The 15,301-nt window shown below is 40.2% G+C and overlaps 1 protein-coding gene across 1 annotated transcript; it reads right to left on the minus strand.

Moving 5' to 3' along the window:
• Nucleotides 1–736: 736 nt before the first annotated feature.
• mboat7 (membrane bound O-acyltransferase domain containing 7) lies at nt 737–12,245 on the minus strand. Its single transcript, XM_017696465.2, has 9 exons — nt 12,180–12,245; nt 11,052–11,131; nt 10,269–10,398; nt 8,535–8,661; nt 7,800–7,956; nt 6,901–7,096; nt 3,663–3,815; nt 2,783–2,959; nt 737–2,664 (listed from the first exon to the last, which is right to left on the minus strand). The coding sequence occupies exons 2-9, from the start codon at nt 11,125–11,127 to the stop codon at nt 2,268–2,270; spliced, it is 1,413 nt and encodes a 470-aa protein (XP_017551954.1). The 5' UTR covers nt 11,128–11,131; nt 12,180–12,245; the 3' UTR covers nt 737–2,267.
• Nucleotides 12,246–15,301: the final 3,056 nt, after the last annotated feature.

The raw sequence follows: 15,301 nt of genomic DNA on the forward strand, positions 1-15,301 counted from the left end.
AACTGACTGTCCAGGCCTCAACATCACTGAAGGTGCATGGGATTATTTGGATTATGAGAAGCAGAAAATGCAACCAACTTCTAAGACTGAACTTTGGAGGTGTGAAAAACATCCCTGCACATTTCTTTGAAAAACTGAAGCAAGTCCATTGAAAATAACAGAAGCTATAAAAAAAAGACAGTGAACACACTTCATACTGGACAACTTGATAATATATTTAGTCGAGGAGTAATTACTTCAGTGTAATTTTCTTTTAAATATGTTTTTTTCAGTATGCTTTGCTGGACGATAGTGTGCTGGACTTTTTAGGACAAGGTGAGAGACCAAAACTGACACACAGTTAATCATTCACTGCTTTAGAGTCTCTTACAGAAAGATTGTGCTCTGAGCCGGCAAGTACCATAAACACGTCATACACCTGTACAGTGTTATACAATATTAAAAAAACCCTGAAACTGAATAGGACTCTATTGTAAGAGCCGTGTAACAACATAATGAGGTGCTTTAATGGCACCAAAAGCTGTAGAGCACTTTCAGAATGATATGAAAAATAGAAGCAATGAAGACTTTTGCTCGATGCTGAAAGAGCTGCTGTTGAGGGATCTTATCTCTCTTTGACGTTCGAGGCAAAGCAGAACACCTTTTTAAATAATGCAGCCTCTTCTACTTCATCTGTCTACCCTAGTTATTCCATAAACTTGATTTAAAAAACACAGAGAGGACAGGGACCACAGCAGATGATCAGTATTGTTTATTGGGCCACAAAACATTAAAAACACCCTGCAGGTTGAGCTACTGGACAGGTGATAAAGGAAATTAACATCCCATCACTGTTGTGCTACACAGTGAGAAAATACTGAGGCCATGTGAAAAGAAATATACACCATCAGACTCTAATTCCATGTCTGCTGGTTTACACCAGCTGAACTTTACAGGACTTTGGGACGGTATTTACAGCGAGCCGTGCAGAATCACATCCAGGCAACAGACAAATAAGAAAAACTGCATGGTAAATGGCCTCAGTGGCTTGTGGTTTGTGATTGTTTGGCTAATTAATCCCATATAAATTATGGCAGTGATGGAAGAAAAACATTCTGTACAAAAAGTACTGCACAAAAGTAATAATAATAATAATGAGAACCATCATCATCCTCATCATCAGAGCAAAAAAATTCAATGTTACAAGATGGATTTGTCAACATAGGATTTAAGGTGTGTCATAAACATTTAAAAGTGAAGCAGAGGCTGAGGAGTGAAGGACCAAACAGATACTAAACACTGATCATGGAAGTGTGAGGAGTCAAAAGGAGCAAATCAAGCGAAATTCTCAACTCCAGCCTTATTATTCAGCAATTAATCTTAGGGTTTAAAACTCAATAACTGCTTTGTTATTATATAGTAGCTACTAGTAATCACTATGAATACTGTGTAAGGTGCATGGTTATATGAGAATATAATTCTTGACCCAATGACAGGTTAGAGGTCCTTTAAGGGGTTAAAGAGCACACCTCCGTTTACTTCAGCCCTGCATCACAAAAACCTTTCCAGTGACAGACAGTAAAAATGTGGCCACTCAGTTCCTTTCACATTCTCCTGATACCTCAAAAATAAACTTAATAACAGTGATAGCAGTATTACAGAGTCAGACAACGTTCAAGTTCTTCCAAAGTTAAGAGCAACAAAAGCAAAGTCATCTCAACCCTAACAACGTCCGTGTGGACATGTTCCGTTAGTTGAAAGAAACTATTTAATCTCTTAAAATTCAGACATGATGGCTGAGCAGGAATCTTGGCTCAATGAGGCCCCCTGTCTTCTGTATACTGGATGTACTTTGTGATACATTACTTTTGACTCTGGAAAACACAAAACTACATAATAAAAAGAAGCGAGAAACATGAAACATGTGCAGATACAAATAAAATATAATTAGGCTGTTCCCACAATTGTAAAGGCCAGTTATTTAGTGTGGTAAAGCACTAATTCAATAAAAGACAGAAATATGGACCACAAGCCCCACAATCCATTTCACAATTCTTGTAATAATAAAAGTGGCAGGTCATACAAAACATCTCTTCTTTTAATACAGTATGTTCTGTTAACATAATACTGCATCTCTTCTCTTATATAACCATTGAAAACCTCCAGCAACAGATGAATGGCTGTTGTCGGGTGGCACAAAAACAGTGCATGATGGGATGTGTAGTTCTTTTCCTGTGTACATGTACTAGCTCTCGTCCCACTACTTGCACAGGACACTTATATCAGTATCATTCTGCCTTTTCTCTCACCGTATCGTCTCTCTTTGTCTCTTTCTCTCCCTCACTCACTTTCTTTCTCTCCCGTCTCCCTCCTCCCATCACTCGGCCAATCACTATGCAGAGTAGTGCGATGACATGAATAATGAAGTAGATGGAGCTCCAGTAGTTCAGGGTGTCGCTGGCCTTCAGCAGGACAAAGCCCATGCACATGTAGTCATAGGCCCTCATTTTGAGGAACCAGTGGATCCAGTCGAAAGCTTTTTGGCCACTTGGACCCAAACGGGCCCTGACCGATGCCTCCATGGAGGTTTCAGCTGCGATGCACAGAGGAATAGTGAGGAAGGAGAGGTAGTAGCCTGCATGAAGACCATGCCAGTATGCACTGATCAACATAGTCCAACCAGCCCTGAGAGAGAGAGAAAGAGCTCTTAATATAAAACAAACATACGGAACAATTTGGATTCACTAGTGTTTCACATAAACAACTTAAAACAGTGCAGTATGTAGGGCTGCGTGTGTCCTACCTCAGGGCATAAGCTCTAAAGGGAGCATTTGGGTAGATGTAGTGATGTAGCCACCACTGCACCGTCATGTTCCAGTAGCGCATACCATGCCGGACCTTCACACAAAAGTCAGTGTTGTAGCAGTCGATGTTCTGGATGGTCTTAAAGTCGTACTCCACTGGAGCACCAGGATCAGGGCTGGTCAAGGCAAACAACCACATTCACATAAAAATCAAATCTGCAGACACCGTGGAAAAAAATCTTTTTGTTTCAGTTGGAATTTGAGAAGATTGAGAAGACAATACTTCTCACAAATTTGTATTATAGAAGCAAGTGTCTGGGATTTTTAAAACACTGTTAGAAAATAAAAATTCATAGATCATTATTCTATTTATTAGTGAACTTTGCTGCCTGTCACTAAATAAAATGAAAGAAACAGACAGCTAAAACAGAAGTTAGGACACCTCTGGGGTTAGGACAGAATTTAGGAGATTTTGTCTAGTTAGGATATTACTGTAATATTGTTTCTTATCTGGAGTTAATGGATAGGATTATAAACTTAAGAACTGTTGTATGGCCACAGGTGGTTATCTATGAATTCTGCCTACATTATAGGTCCAATATGTAGGCGTAGAGTTACAGACTATAGCCCACCTGTCATGCACATTTTGTCAGCTGCCTCAACCTCATTGGTTAGACTCTGACCACAAGACTGCTGTTGATCAGATATTTGGTTAAGAGTGCTCTGCCACCCAAAAATATCCAGCCAAGAGCAGCTCTGATGAAGGGCTAGAGGAAGGCAAATACAATTTGTGCATCAACAAATAGGCTACTGTCTCTAACTCCACACTAGCAAGGCAGTCTTCTGGTAAGTGAGTACAGGTACACAGAGAGAGCTGACCTGTACTGGACTGTTGGTCCCCCTCCAGGTTTGGAGAGCGCCCCCTGTGGGTAGCAGCCCAGTCCTGCACTGATACAACCTGCTTCCGCACCGCACCAGGCTGCATAGAACCTCATCCGGAACACGAAGAACACCACAACCATGTAAAAGAACCTACAACAGCAGAACACAAAAGTGCCATACAGACACACATCACAAAATCTGGGTTACTGTGGATCAATTTAGCTTGGGCTAGTAAAAGCAGGTGCCTGCAGCCCTCAGTAAGGTAAGAACTGCTTCTATGTAAAAGTGGTGGCAAAAGTAATTAACTAACTGCCAGCATTAATGTGGGGGCAGGTGTACGTAATAAAAAGTCATATTCATTATGTAAAGTTTGCACTTGTCTGAGTGTTTAAAACTGATCATTTTTTCTTCTACTGGAGTATATTTGTGAAGAATCAATTTTGTTCTCAATTACACATTATTACTTACAACCCCAATTCCAATGAAGTTGGGACGTTGTGTAAACCATACATAAAAACAGAATACGATGATTTGCAAATCCTTTTCAACCTATATTCAATTGAATACACTACAAAGACAAGATATTTAATGTTCAACTGATAAACTTTATTGTTTTTTGCAAATATGCACTCATTTTTAATTTGATGCCTGCAACATGTTCCAAAGAAGTTGGGAAGGGGGCAACAAAAGACTGGGAAAGTTGAGGAATGCTCAAAAAACACCTGTTTGGAACATTCCACAGGTGAACAGGTTAATTGGAAACAGGTGAGTGTCATGATTGGGTATAAAGGGAGCATCCCTGAAAGGCTCAGTCATTCACAAGCAAGGATGGGGCGAGGTTCACCACTTTGTGAACAACAGTTTAAGAACAACACATTTACAGTTCATAATATCATCAACAGATTCAGAGAATCTGGAGAAATCTCTGCAAGTAAGCAGCAAGGCAGAAAAACAACATTGAATGCCTGTGACCTTCGATCCCTCAGGCGGCACTGCATTAAAAACCGACATCATTCTGTAATGGATATTACCACATGGGCTCAGGAACACTTCAGAAAACCACTGTCAGTGAACACAGTTCGTCGCTCCATCTACAAGTGCAAGTTAAAACTCTGCCATGCAAAGCAAAAGCCAAACATCAACAACACCCAGAAACGCCGCCGGTTCTCTGGGCCCGAGCTCATCTGAGATGGACTGACGCAAAGTGGAAAAGTGTCCTGTGGTCTGACGAGTCCACATTTCAAATTGTTTTAGGAAATCATGGACGTCGTGTTCTCCGGGCCAAAGAGGAAATGGACTGTCCGGATTGTTAACAGCGCAAAATTCAAAAGCCAGCCTCTCTGATGGTGTGGGGGTGTGTTAGTGCCCATGGCATGGGTAACTTGCACATCTTAATGAAAATAAATAAAGGCACCATTAATGCTGAAAGGTACATACAGGTTTTGGAGCAACATATGCTGCCATCCAAGCAATGTCTTTTACAGGGACGTCCTGCTTATTTCAGCAAGAGAATGCCAAGCCACATTCTGCACGTGTTACAACAGCGTGGCTTCGTAGTAAAAGAGTGCAGGTACTAGACTGGCCTGCCTGCAGTCCAGACCCGTCTCCCATTGAAAATGTGTGGCACATTATAAAGTGTAAAACACAACAACTGAGACCCCGGACTGTTGAGCAACTGAAGTTGTACATCAAGCAAGAATGGGAAAGAATTCCACCTACAAAGCTTCAACAATTAGTGTCCTCAGTTCCCAATCGCTTATTGAGTGTTGTTAAAAGGAAAGGTGATGTAACACAGTGGTAAACACGCCCCTGTCCCAACTTCTTTAGAGCATGTTGCAGGCATCAAATTCAAAATGAGTGAATATTTGCAAAAAACAATAAAGTTGATCCGTTTGAACATTAAATATTTTGTCTTTGTAGTGTATTCAGTTGAATATACGTTGAAAAGGATCAAATCATTGTATTCTGTTTTTATTTATGTTTTACACAACGACCCAACTTCATTGGAATTGGGGTTGTACATAAATCCTTAATTTTAAATAAGTACCAATGCCACCAGCATTTAAACATTAATATAATTATCAATCATGGTATGTTTCTTTATTTTGGTAACCAATTCTGGACTATTTAAAATCCAAATTACATTTACTTTTGTTACATGGCTCTGTGGAAAACACAGTTTGTTCACTGCTTTTTTTTTTTTTAACAGATAGCATTTTCACAGACAGCCAGGCAAATGCTGTTAATGGCTCCAGCTCACACCAATGACTCAGTTTTCTCTCACCATAAAAACACTTCAAACATTCTCTGCCTACCTTGGTATTAAATTATAATCAAAGCTTGAGCTGTCCTTAAATTACCTATGCACTATTTTAAGCTTACTCAGTGTGTAGCCAAACTTGCAATTATTTGTTAGGAAATAAAACTTTCGCTACACCAGAAAAACTGCTCTTTTGCACACTAGCCATGTATGAACAGTGCAGAAAGTCTATGATAAATGCTGGATAAGAACAGTCTATAAAACACAATTTGCATATGGGGCTACTAATCACCATGATGTGCAGGCTTATGTTTTCAAATCACACATTACATAGGTGGTGGATCATTCTCAACACAATGGTAACAATGACATCGTAGTATTATTTTTTTTCCACATATTAGTGTCACTGCTAAGTTACACGTGGTCCACATATGGAAGCTACGCTGCTAAAACAGCTTGTTTTAAATTAATTGGTTTTGTGATGTAACAAAAACCCAAGGCATTCACATATGTCTGCCTATTCAGGCTACAGCAGTTTAGCTCCACCCATTAAAGTTGAAGCTTTTTGTATAAGGGCACAATACAATATTTGGTAAATTTAACACATAAAAAATATGTAAAATGTGAATTCAAATTAGCAGAAAAGTGCCATATTTAGGTTTGTTCCCTGCAGAGGATGTGGTCACTTATTTTCACTTGAAACATCAACAAAACCACCAGTTCGAACAGGGATGTTCAAACGTTATCTTAAAGACACAGTAACAAAAACGGAATGTTTGATTCTATGGGATAAAGACAGGTTGTATAAAACAGGCTCAATATATGATTTAGGGCTTTTTTTCTGTTCCTCGAAAACAACACAACATTCATAAGTGGGCCTCAGGAACAAAAATATACAAGAAAACTGCAGGATACAGGCCCTTTAATATGTCTTTCACTTAAAGTGTACAGACTTTGATGCTTAATGATACATACCTGTAGAAGTAGCTATGTTCAAGGAACTCCTCGGTGCGGACGAATGAGAGGGGGAACAGGTTGTTGGCGAACAGGAAGAGTGCTCCATAGACGGGCACCATCTTCAGCCTGAGAAGACATGGATCTCTGCCCGGCAGAGACACAGCATCCGGCTGCCTGAGCCAGTCGGCATACGTCTGATAGCGGAAAAATGGGCCTAAGGGACAACAGAGAGAGCGGGGAAGGAAGAGAAAGGGAAGAAAGAGGTGGAAAGAGAAGAGCGAGAGATGGCAGAAAATGGAGAATGAGAAGATGATATGGCAAGATATATGAGATGATATTTTGTATCGAATTGTGTGGATAATATATGTATTATACGGAATGATGCAAGATATGATATGATAGGACGATATGATATGATTTTATATGAAATGATACATCAGGCATGGATCACATGCAGGCAGTAGGAGAATTATTAAAGGATGCAAAATAATCACATGGTAGTGTGTATGTAAATAATAATATGAGTGTAGATAAGGAAAGGACACAGGACACAAAGGAAACATTCAACAGAGAACAAACAATGAAATGAGAACATAAAAAAACATAATAACAGGATTCAGTAGGTTAAAATGTAACAGAAAAGAAATGTAGAAATGGGGTAGTACAGTGTGGTCGGGCAGGTTATGATAAGCACATGGATGGGGGATTGGGATATCGAAAAAGAGCAGAAATTATAGACAAGTTCAGTTAAATAAGAAAGTGGACTCACATTACTTGGCTAGTGGCAGAGAAAAAGAAGGGATAGAGAGACAGACATTACAGTTCGTGCAAAGCAGACAGTGCAGTGCATATGAGAAACATTCAGCCTTACACACAAATCAGTCCACAATACAAACATGCCAAATCAGGCAAAATACCTGTCATGATTCCAATGTAGCAGTAACTGTAGGATATAACATCATAGAAGGAGGGTACATGGGAGAGACCACCAATCACTGGAGACTTGGAAAAGGAGCTCACATCTTTTTTCTTCTCCGAGTGATAACTATGGACCTCATTGGCTAAGCTGACCAGCTGTTAAATAAAAATGAATTATGTCAAGAAAGAAAGTCCTCCAAACATCGAGTACCACTCAAAAATCTGGATACACCTTCTATTTCCCACAATTTCGAACAATAGTAAAAGATAGCAAATCTATATGAATAGTTACATAACAAAACTGTGCAGAGACACAAAAAATCCAAATGATCTTTTATTATAGATTCTTCAAAGTAGGCTCCCTGTAATTCTTTTAAGAAGCTTCATGAAGAGCCACCTGGGATGCTTTAAGAGTCTTGAAGTTCCACATATGCTGAGACCCTGTTTGCTGTTAAAAATTATTTGCAGGTGAGCATTGTCATGAAAATAATTTTCATAATTAAATTTTTGTTGAAATGAATGTATATTCACTATTTTTATTCACCTCAAAACCAAGAATGTCTAGATTATGAAATGCTTAGATTACAAAAAACATACATTCAAAGGGATTCAAACTTTTGACTGGTACTAAATGAGGTGTTTTTCTAGACATCCAAATGTAAACAAACAGCCTGAGGAGGCTCTCTTGTTTCTACACCTAGAAAATCAGAAAAGACAGCTTAGGGACTCTGTACCTTGAGTGTGAGAAGAAGCTGGATGGCGTTGGCGAAAGGACCAGGAGGCGGCAGACTGAACCATGTGGCCAGCCGGAAGAAGAGCAGGTACAGGAAGGTCCATCCCAGGGACAGAGAGGGAGCTTTCCTGCAGGGGAAAATACAGTATGTAGGGATTAAGTACAGGAAGAACTTCTCTACTGTTCAATCCTTCTTGTAAATTTACTATAACTACAGTATCTGATGTGGTTCACAGGAGGATGGGTTTTCTTGTTTTGAGTCTTGAGTGTCAGTGTTTCTTGCTCATGCACTTAATATATAATCACGTCACTTACCTCTTTATAACCCTGCCTTGGTCACTTTACTTGAATTGCACTATTCCACCTGCACTGTTGTATATAGTACTGTTGTACATGCCTTTTGTATTTTTATTTTTATTCATTCTATCTATATATTTGCATAGAGTATTTATTTATGTGGACTTAATTTTGCATGCCTATTACTACTTGTTTTTATGTTGCACCTTCATGCTGAAGCAAATTCCTAGTCTGTGAATCCTGTTCATTGACAATGGCAATAAAACTTCTTCTGATTCTTCTGATTGTCTTCTAAAGAGATTTTCCCACACTGTCTCTCTCAGCTTAATCGTTACATTTACTTTGGATTTTTATTGTGTAGATGCTCTAAAATCTAGATTGACTTCCAAAATCTGCAAACAGTGGTAGGAACTACAAACTGTCAAGAGAGTCTGCAAACATTTCTGAACCTAAAGGATGAGAGACTTCTCACAATTTGTTTTAATTAGAGGTGGCACGATACCACTTTTCTTTACCAGTCCAGGCATTAAAACCTTAAGTATCAGCAAATACAAATATGGTATTATATATATATATATATATATATATATATATATATATATATATATATATATATATATATAAACTACCTATTTTTTGCTACTTCTGATACTTTGTATCAGCTCTGCACCATCACTAAAAGTAATGTATGAATATAAAATTAGTCTTGTGATCGCTTCAGAATTTTAATGCAAATTCTGTCACTTTTAAGTAAGATTTTATCTTGAAGGTGTTTCACTGATCATGTGATGGAATTCATCAGTTCATCCAAATATCTTCAAGATTGTCCTACATGCCCAGTGGTCTTGACTTACCACTGCTAAAAAATTCGTTGCCCAGGATGATTAAAAGCCTTCACAGACAAAGGTGTTGGATGATTTCTGGTTTTCCTTAATTCATTACCTCCAAAACTACAGTGAAATGCAGTTCACTGTGTACCAACCCATGATATATCAAGCTTTTATTATTTAAATGCCACTCAGATTTGTTGCATTAAAATGTAAAGTGTTTCAGATCATCACAGAAAGGCAAGAAAAGAAATATTGATAACATCTCATCTACAAAGCTAACAGCTGAAGACTTTTTGCAAGATAAATTCAGAACAAAAGAGGAAGTCACATGATGGAAAAAAAAAAATCACACAGAAAGATAAGATCCCCACATCTTCATGCAAGACCACAAGCTTGAGTCAGTTATTTCTCTGAAGATTTTTGAAGACGGTCATCAGCATCATACTACACAGGGCAGTAAGCTGGGGTCCCTATAATGACTGCTGAATATAACAGAGAGCCATTTCACTTTAGTCACACTGTGATCGCTCTCAGATATGATGCAACACTCATGCTCTGTAAGATGAACAGTGAGTTTCGTAACCCATGTTTGCAAGGATGGCGCTCACCTCCAGTTGAACGTGATGATCAGCCATGTTCCTAAAACTGTGCACAGTGAGTGTAGTGTGTGGATGCCGCAGGTTGCAATAGTAATGGTGAGACCCAAGAGCAATGCTGCGCCCTGCTTGATCGGAGGACCTGTAACCAGCATACAATTCAGTCTTGTTAGCTACAGCAGCAGGACTACATACTTATATTTAAAGGCCAATTCCACATTTTTCTTTATCAAATTTCTGCATAATTAAGTTGTTCACATGTAAACATTGTGACCCACAGTTCCTATCACCACTATTGTAAAGAAATCGGTGTTGGTAAGGTTCTCTGCAATATATCATTTTACATCAAAACACAATGAACTACTTAGTTTTTTGAAAAATGGGTGGAATTCCACTTTAAACTCAATCTGAAATCAAAACAGGTCATACTGAGCATGTTTCATCATATCATAACATTTAAAAGCCAAAATCATTGCTTTTTGCTGTAAATCCCCACCTAACATCTAGTTTAGAGACCCTCCCTAATACCACATTTCACTTGAAAATACGTCACAGTACAGGAGCGATCGCTGTAGAGCACAATTCAAACGTGTGATGGTTTAAGTATGATGCTTGCACAGTGCTAATTACTGAGTATAAGCTTCCATGACTTAGCTACATTAGCCTCACAGATCCCGTGCAAAACTAAAGAAGACACAACATTGTCGCGGCTGACTGACTACATTTGTGTAAATCAGATTTTTCTTTAACTCAGCGCTCCGTTTTCCACAGCTGTCAGATTTGTGTGGGACTTACTCAGGTGGCGGAACAGGAATCCGACGGGTATTGATGCAGCGAGGATCCCCAGGTAGACCAGCTCATCTGGAGACATTTCTCTATTCACATAAATAAAGAAGACTCTTGTGAAGAGGTGACACTGTATTCACTGGTCTCTACACTCTACACTGCAACCTGAAACTATCTGCAGACTTTTACTGAGCTTTCTGTGTACAACAAACCTGGAGGCCTCCTTTTACGAGAACCAGTCAGTCAGAGGGACACAGAACATTTTTATTAGTTCATTTCTAGCAGACACGGCTATATGCCTGATATTCTTCATAACACAGATAACCAGTGAGTTTAGAGATAAACCTTGGTTGGATGTCAAAGCAAGATAACAGACAATCAACTGGTCTGCTTTATTTACTCAATACAGTTCAGGAAGATATACAGACATTGTCAACTTCAAAACCCTATCAAGACTCTATCATTTCAGGCACTTCTGATTAGCCCTGAACTCAGAGTATGAATACGGTAAAGGCCAAGAAAAATGATGGAAATTAAAACATAATTCTGAGTAGGACCATAAAATCAATTACTCTAACGCTTGTGTTGGGAAGCTTGTGTTGTGTCTGGCCACTAAGTATTAAAATAAGAGCTTAATAAGAGCTTTAATAAGGCAATAAGAGCTTTCTCTCATCAGTCACTACAGATGTTTTTATTGTACTTGACGTGCATAGGGGGTGGACAACAGCTGTCAACCCATAATAAGTGACAGATTTTAGGGGGGAAAGTCCTTAAACACAGATTTTCAGCCCATAAACAATGAATAATGTACATGCTACAGGGGTCCTCCCATTCTCCTTCAGCCTCCTACACACGAGAGAGCTCAGACTGTGTCTCTTTCTCACATCACTCAGATCAGAGCTCAACATCATACAGGCGTGGAGGTGAATCCCTTCACAGAAGCTTTAATGCGATACTGGAATGAGAGCCAGACTGATCAGCAGCATTGATTGATCAGTCACGTGAACAAATGACAACAAATGTCCAAATGTACCCGACTAAGCCACTGCATACAGCTTCGATTGGACTTGAGATGGCATGAATCGGATTTTGTTCGTCTTTTAAACGCTGAAATCGGATTGTTGTATTAGTACTCACAGTCTGCTGTGCGCCCCTGCGTCTATCGCCACTTCCTCACCCAGTCACTTCCTACGCTGGGCAGGGTGGGCGGGGCGGAAAGCAGAAAAAACTGTCAATCAGTTTGTGCATTGGCCAATCATAGAGCGATTTCTAGTTGCGCGTCAGTAGCTGAAATACGATTGGCTGACGCAACTTCCTACAGACGCAGTTTATTCGTTGTAATGCTGACCCAGAGCCGGTTTATGAGGAGCCCGGCCACTCCCCATTCCCTCCGCTATAACAGAAACAGGACTGCCAGCCAGCAGAGGGCGCCCGGGAGCGAGTCCTCAATGAATGGGAGTAAATCCAGCTCGACGGTGAAAATAGTTTCTAATCACTCGCCCAGAACTTTTATTTAATTTTAGAAAGTATAAGGATGTATTTCACTAAAAAAGCAAAGAAAACGCACCGATATGTTTCATTTATTGTACCGCAAACGTGTTTTTGGGCAGCAGGAGGCGGACATCAGCGCCAGAGCGTGATGATTGACGGGTGAGCGGAGCAGTTCATTGGCTGTTCGCGCTCACTGACGTCATTTAAACTGCTATAACTCAAATTTAAAAGCTCTTAAAAATATAACAACAGAGTTAAAATTTTTATGACATTCACCGTTTAGGAAATGGTCATATTCTTTTCCATTAAAAATGTTTAAGCGTTTAAAACTACAATTTTGCTCAAATGCGCCATTAAAAACCACTCATTTTGGACGGGAGCGCCCTCTAGCGGTTGAGAAAACCGGAAGACATTGCAGAGTGGAAATTGTCCTCTCTACAAGTCCTCTGGCTGAACAGCGATGTGAAAATAACACATTGAAAATCTAAATCTAACAGACTATATATTATACAGATTACTTATTTGTATAAAATGTTAATTTATAATGCAGGTTTAAAACAGCTGGAGTGACAGCACTTCAAAAAACATAATGGATAAATTCAAAGTGCGTTTGTAGTAAGGTCCAGCAGAGGGTGATGTAATTAAAATACTTAAAAACGTGCTCTGCATGTCACACTAATTAACAGAAAAAATAAGATAAATTATTAGTGGACAATCGAGTGACCTCGATAATCCACTAATCATTAATTCATTAAGAAGTGCATATGATGTGCAAATGATATAAAAATTGAGAGAAATTGTCCAATCATATGTGTGCGAGTGTGAATGTGTCTATTTTTCTTCTTCTTGTTCTTCTTCTTCTTTCGGCTGCTCCCTTTAGGGGTTGCCACAGCGGATCATCTGCCTCCATCTTGCCCTATCCACTGCCTCCTCTACTTTTACACCAACCATCTCCATGTCCACCTTCACTACATCCATAAACCTTCTCTGAGGTCTACCTCTTCTCCTTCTACCCGGCAGCTCCATCTCCAACATTCTTTGCCCAATATATCCACTATTCCTCCTCAACACATGTCCAAACCATCTCAACATGGCCTCTCTGGCTTTATCTCCAAACTGCTCCACCTTCACTGTCCCTCTCATCTGCTCATTTCCAGCCTTGTCACTCCCAATGAAAATCTCAGCATCTTCATATCCGGCACCTCCAGCTCAGCCTCCTGCCTTTTAGACAGAGCCACAGTCTCCAAATCATACATCATAGCAGGACGCACTACTGTCTTGTAAACCTTCCCTTTCACTCTTGCTGCTATCCTTCTGTCACACATCAGCCCTGACACCCGTCTCCACCCACTCCATCCTGCCTGCACCCTCTTCTTCACCTCTTTTCTACACGGTCCATTGCTCTGGATGGTTGACCCAAGATATTTGAAGTCATCCACCTTTACGACCTCTACTCCTTGCATCTTTACCTTTCCACCTGCCTCCTTCTCATTCACACACATGTATTCTGACGTGTCTCTACTGACCTTCATTCCTCTCCTCTCCAGTGCAAACCTCCACCTCTCCAGATTCTCTTCCACCTGCTCTCTACTCTCACCACAGATTACAATGTCATCTGCAAACATCATGGTCCATGGAGCCTCCTGTCTGACCTCATCTGTCAACCTTTCCATCACCATTGTAAACAAGAAGGGGCTCAAAGCTGATCCCTGATGTAACCCTACCTTCACCTTGAAACCATTTGTCACTCCAACTGCACACCTCACCACTGTCTCACTATCCTCATACATGTCCTGCACCACCCTAACATACTTTTCAGCTACACCTGACTTCCTCATACAGTATCACAGTTCCTGTCTTGGCACCCTATCATATGCCTTCTCTAGATCCACAAAGACACAATGTAGCTCCTTCTGACCTTCTCTGTACTTCTCTACCAACACTCTCAACGCAAAAATTACATCTGTGGTACTCAACCTGGTTAAAAAGTCCACTGCCTTCTCTCCTAAACATCTCCATACCTCCACAGGTATGTCATCTGGACCAACTGCCTTTCCATTCTTCATCCTTTTAAAAGCTGCCCTCACTTCCACCTTACCAATACTCTGCACTTCCTGATCCACTATCTCTCCCCCCATTGTCCTCCTCTCTCTCTCGTTTTCCTCATTCATTAGTTCTTCAAAGTACTCCTTCCATCTACTCAACACTCTCTGTTCACTCACTAGTATCCTTTATCAGCCTAACCTGCTGTACATCCTTTACAGCTCTATCTCTCTGTTTAGCCAAATGATACAAGTGCTTTACTCCTTCTTTACTGTCCAGCCTCTCATACAGTTCATCATAGGCTTGAGCCTTTGCCTTTGCCACCATTCTTTACGCTATGCCACTAGCCTCACAGTACTCCTGCCTACTTCCTTCATCTCTCTGGTTATCCCACTTTTTCTTAGCTGCCTTTTTCTTCTGAATACTCTCCTGGACTTCCTCATTCCACCACCAACTTTCCTTGTCTTCTTTCCTCTGACCAGACGAAACACCCAACACATTTTTGCCAGTTTCTCTCACCACCTTAGCTGTAGTTTCCCAGTCCTCAGGTAGCTCCTCACTGCCCCCAAGGGCCTGTTGCAATTTTTCCCTGAACTGCCTGCAACCATCCTCCTCCTTCAGCTTCCACCATCTAATCTTTGGCTCTGTCTTCACTCTCTTCCTCTTCTTTCTTTCTAACCTCATTCTACAGACAACCACCCTATGCTGCCTTGCTACACTTTCCC

Source organism: Pygocentrus nattereri, chromosome 3 (assembly GCF_015220715.1).
Source record: "Pygocentrus nattereri isolate fPygNat1 chromosome 3, fPygNat1.pri, whole genome shotgun sequence".
Lineage (NCBI taxonomy): Eukaryota > Metazoa > Chordata > Actinopteri > Characiformes > Serrasalmidae > Pygocentrus > Pygocentrus nattereri.